Source organism: Plecotus auritus, assembly GCF_963455305.1.
Source record: "Plecotus auritus genome assembly, chromosome: 9".
Classification (NCBI taxonomy): Eukaryota; Metazoa; Chordata; class Mammalia; order Chiroptera; family Vespertilionidae; genus Plecotus; species Plecotus auritus.
Genome location: NC_137783.1, coordinates 111,160,820 through 111,178,620, shown reverse-complemented (window position 1 = coordinate 111,178,620; position 17,801 = coordinate 111,160,820). Strand labels below are relative to the sequence as shown.

Sequence of the window (17,801 nt, the reverse complement as noted above, 5' to 3'; positions counted from 1 at the left end):
AAACTATAATGACATACTACTGAATACCTATTAGAATGTCTAAAATTAAAAAGACTGACCATACCAAGTGTTGGCAAGGTTGTGGAACCACTGGAAACACCAGCATCCTATTGATGGAATGTAAAATGGTACAACCACTCTGGAAAATAGTTTGGCAGTTTCTTAAAATGTTAAATATATACCCACTATAATGTTATCATCATAATTAGCTAGTTAATAATAGGAAGAGAGCAAAGGGGAGGCCAGTCATGATAAGCATGGCCATCTGGGTAGCTTTACCAGGACGCTACAGCTTCACGCTCCCCAGGAACCACCGTCCATACCCTGTAGATCTCTGAGGAAAGGGCTCGAACAAAGTGGGAGACAGGTACATGCACAGTGAAGTTGGCGTGATGTAGGGAAGATGCCTGCCTGTCAGTCTAGCCTGGGGGACAATGGATTGGGTAGACGGTGGACCCCATCAGACATGCAAGAATTTTGGAAAGTTAAAAATCCTCAAAGTGTTCCCTCTCTCTTATTCACCTCTCAATCATTCTTGCCCTCTCTTGCTCTGTGACCTGCACTGGCCCATACACTTGCCTCTTCTCTCTCCATAGCCATGTGCCCTTAAGCAGCCACACGGCCAATGGCATGCAGACCCCACATGCAATGGACTACAGCTGGGAACACAAACTAAGCTAGCTAGATGCTAGACTTTCATATGGAGCAGAAACTGTGGGCAGTCCCCTTAATTCTGGCCCTGCTGAAAACAAGATTGGACCTCTTCCATGAGGAGACAGACAGAGATGGGACCTTGGAGGGAACCCCCCTAATTTTACATAATCGATAAAGCTTTCCACGAAACCCCATCCTCCTGTGGGGGCCTCAGGAAATTCTTTTCCTCAGGGCACCTCAAGAACTCCACTTCCACCGATAATATAACCCACTCAAAACATATGTTCAATGTAGTTTTACTTGTAATAGCCCCATAACCCAAATGTCCATCATCATCAGGTGAATGGATAAACAAACTGTGGTATATTCATACAATGGAACACTACCCAGCAATGAAAAGATGGAACTACTGTACATGCATCATCATGGGATGATCCTCAAAATTATCATGCTGAGTGAAAGAAGTCAGACACCCCCACCCCCAAAAGTGTACACATTGTATGATTCTGTTTATATAAAATTCTAGGAAATTCAAACTAATCTATAGTGGCAGGAAGAAGATCAGTGGCTGATTGAGGTGCTGGAAGGAGCGTGAGGAAACAAAGTTCTCACTGGTGCATTCATATGTCAAAATGTACCTAACGGTATGCTTTAGATATGTACAGTCTATTTATGTCAATTATACCTCAGCAAAGCTGTTAAAAATATCAGTAAAGCTTGGAAATTTTAATGACAACTGGCCACATAGTACTTGAAAACGCTAGAAGACCACTAGCTATATTGAAAATAGGATGTTCAATGATGACTCAACAAATGCTTTAAAAAAAGAAAAACAGGAATGCACAACAATTAAAACGACTCATGATAACAGGTAGAGGGATAAAGCGTTAGTCACAGGGTCAGAAAGTACAGAAAAGAGCAGGGCTTTAGAGGCAGACACATCTGGGTTGAAATTCCTGCTCTCTCCACTTACTAGCTGTGTGCTCCTGGGTGAGATGTTTAACTCTTCTAAGTCCACCTCCTTGTCGGCAAACACATTCAGAATCGTTGTGATCATTAACTGAAATAATGTAGGAATGGGCCTGACATAGTACCTGTTATGGAACAGATACTTTAATGATATACAGTAAGCTCCCTACTTTTAACAGTATTTTAAGCTTAGTTGGTACACTTGGATGGAGTAAACTGCTCATCTCCAGGTTCAGATGAGTATTTTGAACAGGTACTACGTATAAGGATCTGTGTCAGGCACTTATAGCTAGGCACAAAATCAAAGGACACAATACAGTTGGAGACACTTCTCTTAGAAGAGAAAGTCTCTACATCTTTTCAATGTCCACCGCTTGGTCTTAACTGTCACGAGACTGGTTCAATCTGTGGATACCATCTCAACAGACATACTCAGCTTGTGAATTCCCAGCAGCTAGCAAAGGGTTTCATAAGCATTGCAGGCTCAATACATACTTACTGAATTAAACAAAACTGATCCCAACTGGGAATTTGAAATGTCAGTTTCACTAAGAAACGTGGGCTGTTTTAACTATGGAGTTTAATTTAGTCCAATAAAAAGACCACTGCTCATCTGGAAATAATGTAAACAAAAGTGACAGAAGATTTTTTCAGGTGTATTTTACAATTTTCTACAGTCTACACTTATCACGTTACAAAAATCCATCATTTCATTTATTTTCTTTGGGATTAGCTCAAGTCAACAGATTTTCATATTTCAAAAACAAAGCCCATTGGACTGCAAGGACTATTAGGCATTGTTGAGGCAGATGGGAACCAAACTATCATCCTGAAGGCTAAACATATTTAATCTCTTTGCCTTTCACAAACATTATTCAGCATAGTCTACAGAGTGAGCGGAGTCATAATTTACGTGCAAAATGCCTGTATTCTTAGAGAGGCTGTACAACAAAGTAGATGACAGGATGCCTTTGTACAGTAGCCGGGAGAAGTGGCTGAAGACAAGAAATTCAAGTAAACAGTGTTAGCTATAGTTTGAGAATCTAAAGAAAAAAATAATAAAAAGAACAACAACAACAAAAAACACCCAAGCTCAAACTGAAACAAAGAACTATAGACGTCTGACCCAATAAATCTACTTATAAGAATCTATATTACAGAAAAAATAAACCCAGCATGAAAAAAAGAAATTATGTATACAAATGTTTTTTTAGAGTATTATTTAGACTACCTGGAGACAATCTAAATATTGAACCTACATGGAACAGTTAGTTAAATGAATTACAGCACGCTTTCCTGATGGAATACTATACAGATGTAAAAAGGATGGTTATGAAGACCATTCAGCAATCTGGAATGTTAGATGGAAAAATATGCAAAATTAACATTATTATGATAATACTAGAGGCCCGGTGCATGAAATTTGTGCACGGGGGGGGGGGGGGGGGAAGAGTGTATCTCAGCCCAGCCTGCACCCTCTCCAATCTAGGACCCCTTGAGGGATGTCTGACCGCCTAAACGGGTGGTCGGACATCCCTCTCACAATCCAGAGCTGCTGGCTTCCAACTGCTCGCCTACCTCTGCCTGATTGCCCCTAACCGCTTCTGCCTAACAGCCCAATCACCCCCTAACCACTACCCTGCCAGCCTGATCGACACCTAACTGCTCCCCAGCCGGCCCGATTGTCCCTAACTGCCCTCCTCTGCTGGCCTGGTCACCCACAACTGCCCTCCCCTGCAGGCCTGGTCCCCCCACCCAACCGCCCTCCTCTGCTGGCCTGGTCACCCCTAACTGCCTACAAGGGGCCATCTTGTGTCTTGGAGTGATGGTCAATTTGCATATTACTCTTTTATTAGATAGGATGTTTAAAAAAAAAAAAGAATAGTAGAAAGAGAAAGAAATTACATCAAGTTGCTAACAATAGTGTTACAAAGATGAGCTTTAGGTAATTTTTTCCACTATTGTATTTTCTAATTATAATCTAGTTATCTAACTTTTTCTATTCTAAAATTAATATAATTTCAAAATTAGGCTGTAAACTCGGTTTATGAGTAAGTGAAGGCAGGAAAATAAGAGAAGGGAGGGATGAGTGAAGGCTGACTGGGTGGGTCACTGGTAGCAACCCAATCATATGAAGCTGTGTGTAGGCTCCGGTTCACCATCAACTGAATATAACAGTAGACTGCTCTCCTTTTAAAAAATGGTGCTATATTCTGTGAATCTTTGCCTCTTCCCCGCCCCCCCCCCCCCCCATCCTATATTCTGTACTACAGGATAACACAGAAGGCAAAGAGTTAATAACCAATTAGGTATAGTTCCTTCCTTATTTCTATAAGGCACTTTACACTGCTGATGTCTAACAGCAGTATTTACCATGTTTCCCAGATGGAAGGGAATTCTAAACTTGATGACTAATGTTTCTGTTGGCATCTATAATGGAAGAAACAATTTAGTCCCCAGACTGTGCATTTGTGATTTATGCTCCTAGCCAGCTAGCTGTCAGTGTGAAGAGATAACTCCCTGTGAATAATTTCAGTGCTGTCATTTAAAAGCAGGTTAAATAAATATTGAGGCTTCATTAAGCTATTTTGTGACTACATCTCTCCCTTATTTGTATTGTTAGCAGAATTTCCACAAAATATATCCTTCAGCTGAAAGCGTGAAGACACAAACTCCTTAAGACTGACTAGAGGAAAGGAAGAGTGAAAAGGGATTGCAACATGCTCCTTTCACAGGAGATATGGTATGTCTCTCGATGAGCTGATGTCTTTGGACAGTTCTCAAAAATACCCAATTTAATCAATACTCACTGCCTGACTGTACTACTCACTGCCAGACACTGTACTAGGCACATCTTTATTTTCTTCCTTCACACTCAGAAGCTTTTTTAAAAAATCTCATTTTAAAGTTCTTCAAGGGCTATCTCAAATGACATCTCCTTCTTGGGCAAATGTCTTTCCTATTTTTCTTTTTCTTTTTTTTTTAAACTATATTTTATTGATTTTTTACAGAGAAGAAGGGAGAGGGATAGAGTTAGAAACATCGATGAGAGAGAAACATCGATCAGCTGCCTCCTGCACACCTCCTACTGGGGATGTACCCGCAACCAAGGTACATGCCCTTGACCAGAATCAAACCTGGGAGCCATGAGTCCGCAGGACGCTCTATCCACTGAGCCAAACCCGTCAGGGCTTTCCTATTTTTCTAGTTGGTATTGAGCTTTACTGACGACTCTTTACAAAATCACGAGATTTTGGAGTTGGAGGAGATCTTAGAATCATTTAACTTAACTTTCTTTCTGAAACCCAGAGAGAAGTGACTTTTTCCAAGGTGTGCAGATGAGTCAGGAGTAAGCAATTAAAAAAAATCTTTATTGTTGAAAGCATTACATAGGTCCCCCTTTTCACCTCCACTGACCCCTTCTAGCCCACCCCCAAAGCCCCTCTAGGCCTTTACCACCCTATTGTCTGTGTCCATGGGTTATACATATATGCATACAAGTTCTTTGATTGATCTCTTCTCCGTCACCCCCCACCTCCACCTTCCCTCAGGAGTAAGCAATTTTGAGTTTGCCATACAGTAGCCCAGTCACACACTAGATCTATAAAAGCCTGTCTGCTCTTTGAGGAGAGAGACCAAGTCTTGTTCATTTCTGATTTGCTCAGGAAGCAAGCACACAGTTAGGTGGTAAGTGCCAGCCCAGTTGATGTACTTAGAAAAGGTGCTACTCCAAGGAAAAGCATGGGCTTGATTGGCTGCCAACAGTGCTGCTGATGAAGCCAAAAGCAAATCTGTGCCTGGAGTTTGTGTCATCACAGCTCCTGTTCAACAGAATAACCTGAAGTAGATGGGAGTTTGACTTTTAAAACATGCAAGCTCTTCTAACCCCAAAGTCAAGTGGACGATGTGTGCTTATTTTCCCCAGCTGGGTTACCAATAACAGTGAAATAAAAATAAACCTTCAATAGATTATTTTTCCTTAAAATGCACATGCACACATAATCCTTTTTAAATGTGCAAGCAGAATGGTATGTAATAAAATTGAGAAAACTTCTAGGAATGTTCTTAAATTTTGGCCAATTTCTCTAGCAAGGATGCCTTTTTAAATCTGAAGGGCACAAGCACTGAAGGGGCACTATGGCTATAGTGGGAAGTTGGAAGATTAGAATTTTATTTTTTAGTTTGCCACTATTCCTTCCTTCAATCCACCCATCCATCCATCCATCCATCCATCCATCCATCCATCCATCCATCCATCCATTTCTTCCTTCAACAGATGTTTATTGAATAGCTACTATGTGCCAGGCACTTAGCTGTGCACAGCATGAATCAGGCAGACATGGAGATTACATTCTAGAGAGAAAGACAGATAATAAAATCCAGTCAGCCGTTCAACCAATCAAAGCATAATATGCTAAAGATATGCTAAGGCTGTTCAACCACTTGCTATGACGTGCACTGACCACTGGGGGCAGACAGTTGACCATCGACCAGTTGCTATGATGTACACTAACCACCAGGGGGCAGTCGCTCCGACTGGTAGGTTAGCTTGCTGCTGGGGTCCAGCTGAGTGGGACTGAGCGAGACTGGCTGGACATGCCCTGGAGCCCTCCTGCGGTCCCTCCCTGGCTGGCCAACCTCCTGAGTCACTCCCCAGCCCAGATTGTGCACTTGTGGGGTCCCTTGGCCTGGCCTACGCCCTCTCGCAATCTGGGACCCTTGGGGGATGTTGGAGAGCCGGTTTTGGCCCGATGGCAGAATGACCAGTTGCTATAATGTGCACTGACCACCAGGGGGCAGACACCCAATGCAAGAGCTGCCCCCTGGTGGTCAGTAGGCTCCCACAGAGGGAGTGCTTCTCAGCCAGAAGCCGGGCTCACAGCTGGCCAGGCGGGGAGCGGGCCTAAGCCATCAGTCAGATATTCCCTGAAGGCTCCCAGACTGCGAGAGGGCAAAGGCTGGGCTGAGGAACCCCCCACCCCCGCATGTACACGAATTTCATGCACTGGGCCTTTAGTAGATTGTAATAAATGCCACAAGGAAATAAACAGAGAGAATAATGGATGGGTAGGTATCAACAGGGATTACTTTAGTTTGGCCAGCCAGGTATCATTATGCCTACCTATGTAATAATATCAGGCAAATCAGTGAACTCTTCTGGGATTCAGATCTCCAAAGTGAAAAACTAAGGTTTAACTTTAACTGGATGACACGGAGTGGAGCGAGCCCTGGACTTGCAAGTTTAAGCCTGAGTTCTGGCCTTGTTTGTAAGATACCGTCCCCCTGTGAAAGGCTCTGTGAGCAGAGGGTGAAAGCCCTTGTGAACTGAACAGACAAAGCCACAGATTCAGAGTGTTCCTATCCCTTCTTTAAGATTGTTTCCAACTCTCTCGATGTCTATTTTCACTTACACTAGAAAAGACTTCCGAGAACTTCAGAAACCCTAGATCAAAATTTTTACTTTGCTACTTCCAGACAAGAAGCATATCTATTTCACAAATGGGATAATGACTATGGCAAAGCGACACTGATAAACCAACTAGGGAGAATATACTCTTCACTGAACATTTTTTAAGAGCACTATTCCCCCCCACCCCCTTTCTTTCTTACACTAAAGTTTAACTCAATCAGTGATAGGTTAAAGAAAAAAACAAAACAACAAACAAACAAAAACCAAACCACTAGCAAAACCATTATTTTTTTTTCTTTAAAATTTTGGCCATTATCAGGTTTGGCTACATAGTCAAAGAATATCCTCCTTCAGTGAAAGTTAGCCCATCATATCCAAGAAGAGAAACCATACCGAGTGTAAAGTGCCATTATTGGTCACTGCAGGCAGGCGGGCCCATCGCTCGTTTTCCAGTTCTTCCATTACTTGGTTCATTGCACTCTTCAGCCACGTGTCCACAGAAATACCGATCTGCTTTAGCAGGTCCAGCCGGGCTTCAGCTTTTAACTTAATTATCTAAGAAAACCAAGAAAATGGTCAGAAATCAAAACATTTTCTCTCTCAAGTTGATTTTGTTATTTCTGACATTAACTAGTACAATATTGACATTCACCAGCAATTCTGCCTTGGCACAGTTGTTAATTTTTCAACTGGAGAGACGGAGAGAGGGAAAGGTAGAAAGGCGGTGTGCAGGGGAGGAAACACAAGAACAGGAATCCGGCTGCTGACAATAGCAAAGGGCACACCTGCATCAACAAGAAACATCAAATATAACTTACGAATAGGAAGATACTGATGTGCTATAAAGTCTGCGTCCTTTTCTTCTCAAGGCTATGCCTCAGAACATCCTAAAATCTATCATCTTCAACAGCCTTCTACCCACCTCTTGGACTTTTTCTTCTCCTCTCTAATCCATTTTTTACAAGTTTACAAATGATCTCATCATATCACTCCCAGCCTAAAAACTTTCATGACTCCTGACTGCCTAGTGAGTAAAGATTTTAAATTAATTTATTATGCAGGTGTCAAAAATAGTTGAGAATAAAACGTTCCTATTCACCTAATTAAATGGAAAGACTGCCTGTCTTGGCTCTTGTTCCAAGAGGTAAACACGTAATCATTGAACCAGTTTAAACCTGTCCCTGTAAAATGGCAAATTCTTTGCTCTAATAGCCATGCCTCTGAGAGTAGTCAATCAGTGACAGGCAGCCAATCAACCAGAGCCTCACTCCAGTCATCATCACCCCTGTGAATCTCTCTATCTACCACAGCTAAAAGTGAGCCAATCTGTAAAACACTCCCTGTTTTGAAAATATGCCAATCTCTGAAATCCACACTTCTCAAAACCCTATATGTCAGTTCTACTTTGTTCAGAGAGATTGTATTTTGTAAGTATCATTCTCCTTTGCTTTAGCAAGTAGTACATTTAGCTTCATTGCTCCACAAATTAGAGTAGTAGTCTCTTCCTCCAACCGTTGAAGGCTCCACTAAGGTAATTTTAAGGACCCTTACTTGATGGCCTTCTGTGGGACTCTTAGACAAACAAGTGTGCTCACTGAGCCCTTCTGGCACACAATTTGATGGGGGAGTTGGTATCAAAAAGGAACTGAGCTCTGACTTATTTAATTGAGTTCTCATTGCTCAATTTATTTTGTATTCCAAAGATTTTTAGGCACATGTATTTTAAAGAATTGAGATCATTCCTATATCTTCTTTAAAAAAAAACACATTTAATTAGATCCTTTGCCCATTTTAAAATTAGGTTGTCTGTTTGTTTGTTTATTTATTTATTTACTTACTAGAGGCCTGGTGCACGAAATTCGTGAACCACTGGTTCCTAACTGCTCGCCTGCCTACCTGCCTAACTGCTCGCCTGCCTAACTGCTCCCCTGCTGGCCTAATCACCCCTAACCACCTCTGCCTTGGCTCCTGCAGGTGCCTGGGACCAGGGGTGGCTTCACCTGGGCCGGCCGCAGCCATAGGCATTGTCACAGGCCGGCCGCAGCTGCAGGGGCACAGGACCGTGGGCGGCTTTACCCAGGCCCGGTTTTGTCAGGAAGGATGTCTAGAAGATGTCCGGTCTAATTAGCATATTACCCTTTTATTAGTATAGATGGCTTTTAATATATTTTTATTTATTTCAGAAAGGAAGGGAGGGAGAGAAACATCAATGATGAGAAAGAACCATTGATTGGCTGCCTCCTGCACACCCCTTACTGGGGACCAAGCCCATAAACTGGGCATGTGCCCTGACCAGGAATTTAACCGTGACCTCCTGGTTCATAGGTTGATGCTCAACCACTGAGCGCCACACTGGCCAGGCTGAGTTGTCTTTTTATTTTGTCTCTGTCTTTTAATTGTAAGAGTTTTTATGTATTCTAAATAAGAGTCTCTTATCAAATACACACTTTCCAAATATTCCCTCCCCATCCTGTGGGTTTGTTTTTTACTTTCTTTTTTTTTATTTAATACATTTTTATTGTTCAGATTATTACAGTTGTTCCTCTTTTTCCCCCCCATAGCTCCCCTCCACCCGGTTCCCACCCCACCCTCCTCTGCCCTTACTACCCCCCCCCCCCAGCCACTGTCCTCATCCATAGGTGTACGATTTTTGTCCAGTCTCTTCCCGCACCCCCCACACCCCTCCCCCTCCCCGAGAATTGTCAGTCCACTCCCTTTCTATGCCCCTGATCCTATTATATTCACCAGTTTATTCTGTTCATCAGATTTTTTATTCACTTGATTTTTAGATTCACTTGTTGATAGATATATATTTGTTGTTCATAATTTTTATCGTTACCTTTTTCTTCTTCTTCCTCTTCTTAAAGAATACCTTTCAGCATTTCATATAATACTGGTTTGGTGGTGATGAACTCCTTTAGCTTTTTCTTATCTGTGAAGCTCTTTATCTGCCCTTCAACTCTGAATGATAGCTTTGCTGGGTAATCTTGGTTGTAGGTTCTTGCTATTCATCACTTTGAATATTTCTTGCCACTCCCATCTGGCCTGCATAGTTTCTGTTGAGAAATCAGCTGACAATCGTATGGGTGCTCCTTTGTAGGTAATTAACCGTTTTTCTCTTGCTGCTTTGAATATTCGCTCTTTGTCTTTTGCACTTGGCATTTTAATTATGATGTGTCTTGGTGTGGTCCTCTTTGGATTCCTTTTGTTTGGGGTTCTCTGCGCTTCCTGGACTTGCAAGTCTATTTCTTTCACCAGGTGGGGGAAGTTTTCGGTCATTATTTCTTCAAATAGGTTTTCAGTATCTTGCTCTCTCTCTTCTTCTGGCACCCCCATAATTTGGATGTTGGTACGTTTGTGGTTGTCCCAGAGGATCCTTATACTATCTTCATATTTTTGGATTCTTTTTGCTTTTTGCTTTTCCGGTTGAGTGTTTTTTGCTTCTTTGTATTTCAAATCTTTGACTTGATTCTTGTGATCCTCTAGTCTGCTGTTAGATCTCTGTATAATATTTTTTTATTTCGGTCAGTGTATGTTTAATTTCTAGTTGGTCTTTTTTCATATCCTCGAGGGTCTCGCTAAATTTATCAGCCTTTTCTAGAAAATTCTTGAAAAACCTTATAACTGTGGTTTTGAGCTCTATATCCAGTCGTTTGCTTTCCTCCATTTCTTTCATTTGTGATCTGTTTCTTTGTCTCCGCATTTTCGCTGCTTCCCTGAGTTGGTAGAGTAGCTTTGTGTGCTAGGTGTCCTCTAGGACACAGTGGCTCAGCCTCTCCAGTTACCTGAGGTGGACACTCTTGGTGCACCCCTTTGTGGACTGTGTGCACAGCCTTGTTGTAGTTAAGTCTTGATTGTTGTTGGTATCACTGGGAGGAATTGACCTCCAGGCCAGTTGGCTGTGAGGATCCGCTGTGTCTACGCCGGGAGAAGTTCAGTGCTGGAGACAGCCTTATGAGACAAGACTTGAAAAATTGCAAAAGCCTCTGTGCTCAGCTTGGATGGGGCGGAGTCTCAGGGTGGAGCAGACAGCCTTGGCTTCCCGTCTTCCCTGCCCTATGAGGCCTCTGGGTCTCAGTGTCCCTCGGTAATTGCTGCAAGCACCTCGGAGAGAGAGCTGCCCTCGAGTTTCGCCTGCTGCCAGACAGTCCAGTTTTCCCCAGAATGAGTCTGGGTTCCCAGAGTCTCGCCTGGAACTGGAGTTCAGTGCAGTCGGGAGCTTCCGTGTCCCTCCCACTTGAGAAAGCCAGCCGTGCACTCAGCAGTCAGTCCTCTCTGTGCGCGCACCTCCAGACCTCTGCCTTTCGCAGCTCCCCTGAGTCTTAGTGTGCTTTTCTCTTTTCCTGACAGTCTAGGTTCCCCCCCCCAGTATGAGGCTGGGTCCCCAGAGTTTCGCCCAGAACTGGAGTTCAGCGCAGTCGGGAGCTTCCGTGTCCCTCCCACTTGAGAAAGCCAGCTGCGCACTCAGCAGTCAGTCCTCTCTGTGCGCGCGCGCCTCCGGACCTCTGCCTTCTACAGCTCCTCTAAGTCTTTGTGCACTTTTCTCTTTCCTTCTAGTTGTAGAATTTCCACTCAGCCAGCTTTCCTGTGGTTCTGGATGATGTTTTGTCTTTTAGTTGTAGTTTTGAAATTGTTGTGTGAGGCAGCAGTTTAGGTATTTACCTATGCCGCCATCTTAGTTTCTCCCTATTTTTACTTTCTTAATAGTGTCTTTTGAAGCACAAAAGTTTTCAATTTTGATTAAGTCCAAGTTATATTGCTTTGGCTTTCGATGCCACATCTAATACACTAATCCAAGGTCACAAAGATTTATCCCTATGGTTTCTTGTAAGAGTTTTATAGTTTTAGCTGTTACACTTATGTATTTGATAATTTGGGGTTAATTTTGGTATATGGTGTAAGGTACGGTCCAACTTCATCCTTTTGCATGTGTATATTCTGTTGTTTCAGCACCATTCCAGTATGTATTTTAAACCAATATAGGCACTGAAATGTTTAAAACAAACAAACAAACAAACAAACAAACAAACCAGAGTACCCTGCCTGGTGTAGCTTAGTTGGTTGAGCATTGTTCTATGCACCAAAAGGTGGCCAGTTAGGTTGTTGGTTTGATTCCTGGTCAGAGCACATGGCCAGGTTGTGGGTTCCATCTTAGTTGGGGTGCTTGTGGGAGGCAGTTGATCAATGTTTCTCTCTTTCTCTCTCTCCCTCTCCCTAAAAATAAAAAAATATATATATATATTTTAAAAAAAGTGAACCAACAAACCCTTTCTTGGAAATCATAAATGCAAGCCATTTAGCTACTAAAAAAAAAGAGAGAAAATGAGAGAGAGATTAGTTTATTCTATTTTCTCAATAACAAGAAATCTAGTTTTTATAAGATTTATTTTTGCCAGTATGTTACCAAATAACTGACTACAGTTCCAGAATAAACATTACTATCTTTCCTTTAGAGTTTCAACTGTTTATATTTTAACAACTGTTCAAAAGCAGAATTTTCCAGTGTTTTCAAATGAATTTTGATGATTTGCCAATGGATTACAATTTTGCAGAGTATAGCTGTCTGTAACTTTGATGGGACTCTAGATACAACTTGACCAACTCATTTTTAGAATTTTTAAAGAGACAGAGCTTTTTTAAATGATGTTTTGTAAAGCCAGATCCTTTAGGATACAATATCATGGTGTATGAACACTGTCAACTAACTGATTTTAATATAAAATTTAATATAAGCATATCTAGGTATCAAGCCATAGTTGAGTTTATGAAACTTTGATAGTTATAAAGTCTGTATATCTCATTTCATTTAATCTACACAACAATTCTGGGGATGGATATTATAACCTCTAGTTTACAGATGAGAAAAATGATTTAACCAAGGTCATATTAATTGTGATAAATTGTTATCCTCAATGAATCATGCCTCCTAGTGACCACGTAGCCCCCTCCACATTAATTCTGGGCTTGTCCATCTGATATGCTTTGGCTAATGGAACAAATGCAAATTTGATGCAAACAGAGGTTTGATGAGTGCTCTTAGGACTTCATTTTTTTTGGAATGTGCTTCCATCATGCGAGGAAGCCCAGTTTTAGCCTATTTGAGGATGAAAGACCATATGGAAAACAAACACCTAGTTCTCTAGCAGACCCTCTAGCTCAGGGGTGGGCAAACTTTTTGACTTGAGGGCCACAATAGGTTCTTAAACTGGACCGGAGGAACAAAAGCATGGATGGAGTGTTTGTGTGAACTAATATAAATTCAAAGTAAAGGAGCAGAGGGGAGAGCAAGAGAACCGGATAGAACAGCTGGATCGGGCCCGCGGGCCGTAGTTTGCCCAAGGCTTCTCTAGCTGAATGCAGCTCAATGAAGAATCTCAAGCAAAATCTGCAAAACACACACACACACACAAACACAATCAACAGCCAGAATGGTGAGAGATAATAAGTCATTGTTGTTTTGATCATAAAGTTGGGTGTTTTCTTTTAAGATAGCAACAGATTATGGTGCTTGAATAGTTTAATTTCTAAATATTTGGGGATTTTCCAGCTATCTTTTTTTTTTTTTTTTTTTTTTTTAACTTTGGAAGAAGCAGAGAGGTAGATGAAGGCTACTTTTATTAAATGACTGAGCCATGTAACTGCCAAGGCCACTATGTACAGGTAAGAGGTGAAGCTTTATTTCTTGGTCTCTTCCTCCTTGGACAGAGTCTTGATCTCCTCCTTCTGGGCCTGGAGCCGCTCTTCACGGCGCTTGCAGGCTTCCTTGGTCTTAGACCTGCGGGCTTCGGCCTGGTCAGCCAGAAGCTTCTTGCGAGCCTTGTTTGCCTTCAGCTTGTGGATATGTTCCATGAGAATCCGCTTGTTTTTGAACACGTTACCCTTCACTTTCAGGTACAGGCTGTGGTACATGTGGCGGTCAATCTTCTTAGATTCCCGGTATCTTCTGAGAAGCCGGCGAAGAATTCTCATCCTCCTCATCCAGGTTACTTTCTCAGGCATTCGAGCATTGGCAGTACCCTTTCGCTTACCTATGCCCATATGCCTGCCCTTCCTGTGGGCCAAGGTGTTTTTCCGGCATCGAGCCCGGGAATGGACAGTCACAGGCTTCTGGGTGATCAGCCCATCTTTGATCAGCTTCCGAATCTGCTGCCGGGAGTTGGCATTGGTGATTTCATTGGTCTCATTGGGGTCCAACCAGACCTTCTTTTTACCACAGCGGAGGACGCTGGAGGCAAGCCTCTTCTGAAGCCTGAGCATACTCATGGCTGCTGCCACAGCGGCGAAAGGAAAGAACTGCCAGCTTTCTTTTTGTTATTGATTTTTAATTTAATTCTGATGGGTCAGAGAACATATTTTGCTTGATAACAATTCTTTTAAACTTACTGACAGTGGTTTATGGTGTAGTATTTGATCTTGTTGAATATTCCACATATACTTTAAGTGTGGTAGAGTGTTCTATAAATAGCAATTAGGTAAATTTTACTGACAGTATTGTTTAAGACTTCTATATCTTTTTTTTTTTTTAAATATATTTTATTGATTTTTTTACAGAGAGGAAGGGAGAGGGACAGAGAGCTAGAAACATCGATGAGAGAGAAACATTGATCAGCTGCCTCCTGCACACCCCCTACTGGGGATGTGCCCGCAACCAGGGCACATGCCCTTGACAGGAATCGAACCTGGGACCCTTGAGTCCGCAGACCGACGCTCTATCCACTGAGCCAAACTGGCTAGGGCAAGACTTCTATATCTTTACAAATTTTCTAGCTCCTTGTTCTATCAATTACTGAAGGGGATATTGTAGAATTGTCTATTTCTTCTTTCAGTTCTGTCCATTTTTGCTTCACATATTTTATAGCTCTATCATCAGTTACATACACATCTAGGATTGTTGTTTTCTTAATGAACTGATCTTATTTTTAATCATTATGAATTATCACTCTTAATATTTCTTGTTCTGTGGTCCATTTTGTCTGATATTAATATAATCACCCCAATCCTATCTAATAAGGAGGGAATATGCTAATTGACTGCCACGCCCAGTTCCCTAAACCCCCAGCCGTCCAGGGCTGGCCTGAAGTGAAGGGAAGCCTTGGATGGCAGCTGCCCAGGGCTGGCCCGAGGTGCAGGCAAGCCTTGGATGTCAGCTGCCCAGCCAACGCCTGAGGTGCAGGCAAGCCTCGGATGATGGCTGCCCAGCCGCCCAGGGCCGGCTGAGGCTTGCGCTGCCGGCAGTGGAAGCAACAGAGATGTGATGGGGGCGTCACCTTTCCAAGAAGTAGGTCACCTCCCACCCCTGAGGGCTCCCAGACTGTGAGAGGGGGCAGGCCGGGCAGAGAGACCCCTCCTCCAGTGCATGAATTTTCATGCGCCGGGCCTCTAGTTTTCTAATAATTAGAATAACAGCTGAAATTTCTGCTCAGTTTTTTGTTTTCCAGTTCTTGCTTTTTGCCAAGCTCCTGGAAGTTTCTGCTCTACATGCGTTTGGCTAAGAATTTGGGTGTTACTTTTATGCAAATTTGAGGCCTCCCTGACATTCATCCTCAAACCAATAAGACTCTCTACTAGAATTCTAGTGTGCAGCCTTCAAAAAAAGCTGTATAATGTAAATGTCTAAGTATAGTCCCATTTTGTTAAGGATCAAGTCCTCTCCAGTTTGTTTGTTTTTTAAATTGATTTCAGAGAGAGGAAGAGAGAGGGATAGAAACATCAATGATGAGAGAAAGTCACTGACTGGCTGCCTCCTGCACACCCTCTCATGGGGAGTGAGTCTGCAAACCCAGGCATATGCTCTGACTGGGAATCTTATATAATAAAGAGGTAATATGCAAATTGACTGTCATCCCTTGCACAAGATGGCCACCCCCATGTGGACACAAGATGGCCGGCAGGGGAGGGCAGTTGTGGGTGATCAGGCCAGCAGGGGAGGGCAGTTAGGGGAGATCAGGCCTCCAGGGGAGGGAGGACAGTTGGGGGGGACCAGGCCTGCAGGGGAGGGCAGTTGGGGGCGATCGGGCCAGCAGGGGAGCAGTTAGGTGTCGGTCAGGCTGGCAGGGAGTGGTTAGGGGGTGATCAGGCTGGCAGGCAGAAGCGGTTACGGGCAATCAGGCAGGCAGGCAGGCGAGCGGTTGGAAGCCAGCAGTCCTGGATTGTGAGAGGTATGTCCGACTGTGGGATCGGGCCTAAACCGGCAGTCGGACATCCCCTGAGCGGTCCCTAATTGGAGACGGTGCAGGCTGGGCTGAGGGACAACCCCCCCCCCCCCAGTGCATGAATTTCGTGCACCGGGCCTCTAGTTGAACTATAACTTTCTGGTTCATAAGTCGTTGCTCAACCACTGAGCCACACCTGCCCGGCTCCTCTCCAGTTTTTATTTATTTAAAAAATATTTTTTTTATTGATTTTAGAGAGGAAGGGAGAGATAGAAACATCAATGAGAGAGAATCACTGATCAGCTGCCTCCTGCATGCCCCCTAGTGGGGATCAAGCCCACAACTCAGGCATGTGCCCTTGACTGGAATCAAACTTGGGACCCTTTAGTCCTCAGGCCGACACTCTATCCACTGAGCAAAACCAGCTAGGGCTCCTCCAGTTTTTATATGCTCTGGGTAATTTTCCAGTTCTACCAAATAAGTATATTAAATATTTTTATCCCAGATTAATAATTACCTAAAAGAAGATATAAGCTAGTCCATTATTACCATAAGCAGAAATTCTTATAGAGATAGATTCTACATTCAAAGAGAACTACTAAGAAATCTTAAATTACACTCAGTAGTTTACTATTTTTAAAAATATATATTTTATTGATTTTTCACAGAGAGGAAGGGAGAGGGATAGAGAGATAGAAACATTGATGAGAGACTAACATCGATTAGCTGCCTCCTGCACACCCCCTACTGGGGATGTGCCTGCAACCAAGGTACATGCCCTTGACCAGAATCGAACCTGGGACCCTTGAGTCCACAGGCCAACGCTCTATCCGCGGAGCCAAACCAGTTAGGGCTCAGTAGTTTACTATTAGTAAATATTTACATTGTAATTCTGAAATTATTTAATATATACTGCAGGATAAAGCAAATAAAATATTATAATAATATTATGAGGAACTAAGATTTTGTTTTTTGGTGTTTTTTATTTTATTTTTATTTTTGTTTATCCTCACCTGATGATATTTTTCCATTGATTTTTAGAGAGTGGGAGGGAGAGGAGGAGACAGAGAGAAACACACTGATTGGTTGCCTCCTGCATGCACCCCAACCAGAGCCAGGTGTGGAGCCTGCAACCGAGGTATGTGCCCTTACCTGGGACCCTTCAGTCTGCAGGCCGACACTCTATCCACTGAGCCAAACCGGCTAGGGCTTAAATTTTAACTGGAAATATCAATCTGAATACATTATTTTTAAAAATTCCTAGTTGAGCCCTGGCTGGTTTGGCTCAGTGGATAGAGCGTTGGCCTGTGGACTGAAGGGTCCCAGGTTCGATTCCGGTCAAGGGCATGTACCTTTGGTTGCGGGCACATCCCCTGTAGGGGGTGTGCAGGAGGCAGCTGATCGATGGTTTCTCTCTCATCGATGTTTCTAACTCTCTATCCCTCTCCCTTCCCCTCTGTAAAAAATCAATAAAATATATTTAAAAAAAATAAAAAAATATAAAAATTCCTAGTTGAAACAACAAAGGGCCAAGAAACAAATACCACCCATAACAATAAGCACAGTCTAGATGTTGATGTCTAACTCCTAATCTCTATTAGAAGAAATCAGAACTC

The 17,801-nt window shown here is 42.8% G+C and overlaps 2 protein-coding genes across 4 annotated transcripts in view; both read right to left on the bottom strand.

Annotated features, from left to right (window-relative positions):
• The window catches only part of FCHSD2 (FCH and double SH3 domains 2), a 228,672-nt gene that overhangs the window by 18,105 nt on the left and 192,766 nt on the right, over positions 1–17,801 (bottom strand). For all 3 annotated transcript variants that reach the window (XM_080688538.1, XM_080688539.1, XM_080688540.1), the window contains one exon: positions 7,427–7,588. In XM_080688538.1, coding sequence (XP_080544664.1) covers positions 7,427–7,588 — 162 coding nt within the window. The remainder of the gene's footprint in view (positions 1–7,426; positions 7,589–17,801) is intronic.
• On the bottom strand, positions 13,616–14,460 carry LOC308257691 (large ribosomal subunit protein eL19-like). The gene has a single exon (XM_080687821.1). The coding sequence runs from the start codon at positions 14,294–14,296 to the stop codon at positions 13,709–13,711; it is 588 nt and encodes a 195-aa protein (XP_080543947.1). The 5' UTR covers positions 14,297–14,460; the 3' UTR covers positions 13,616–13,708.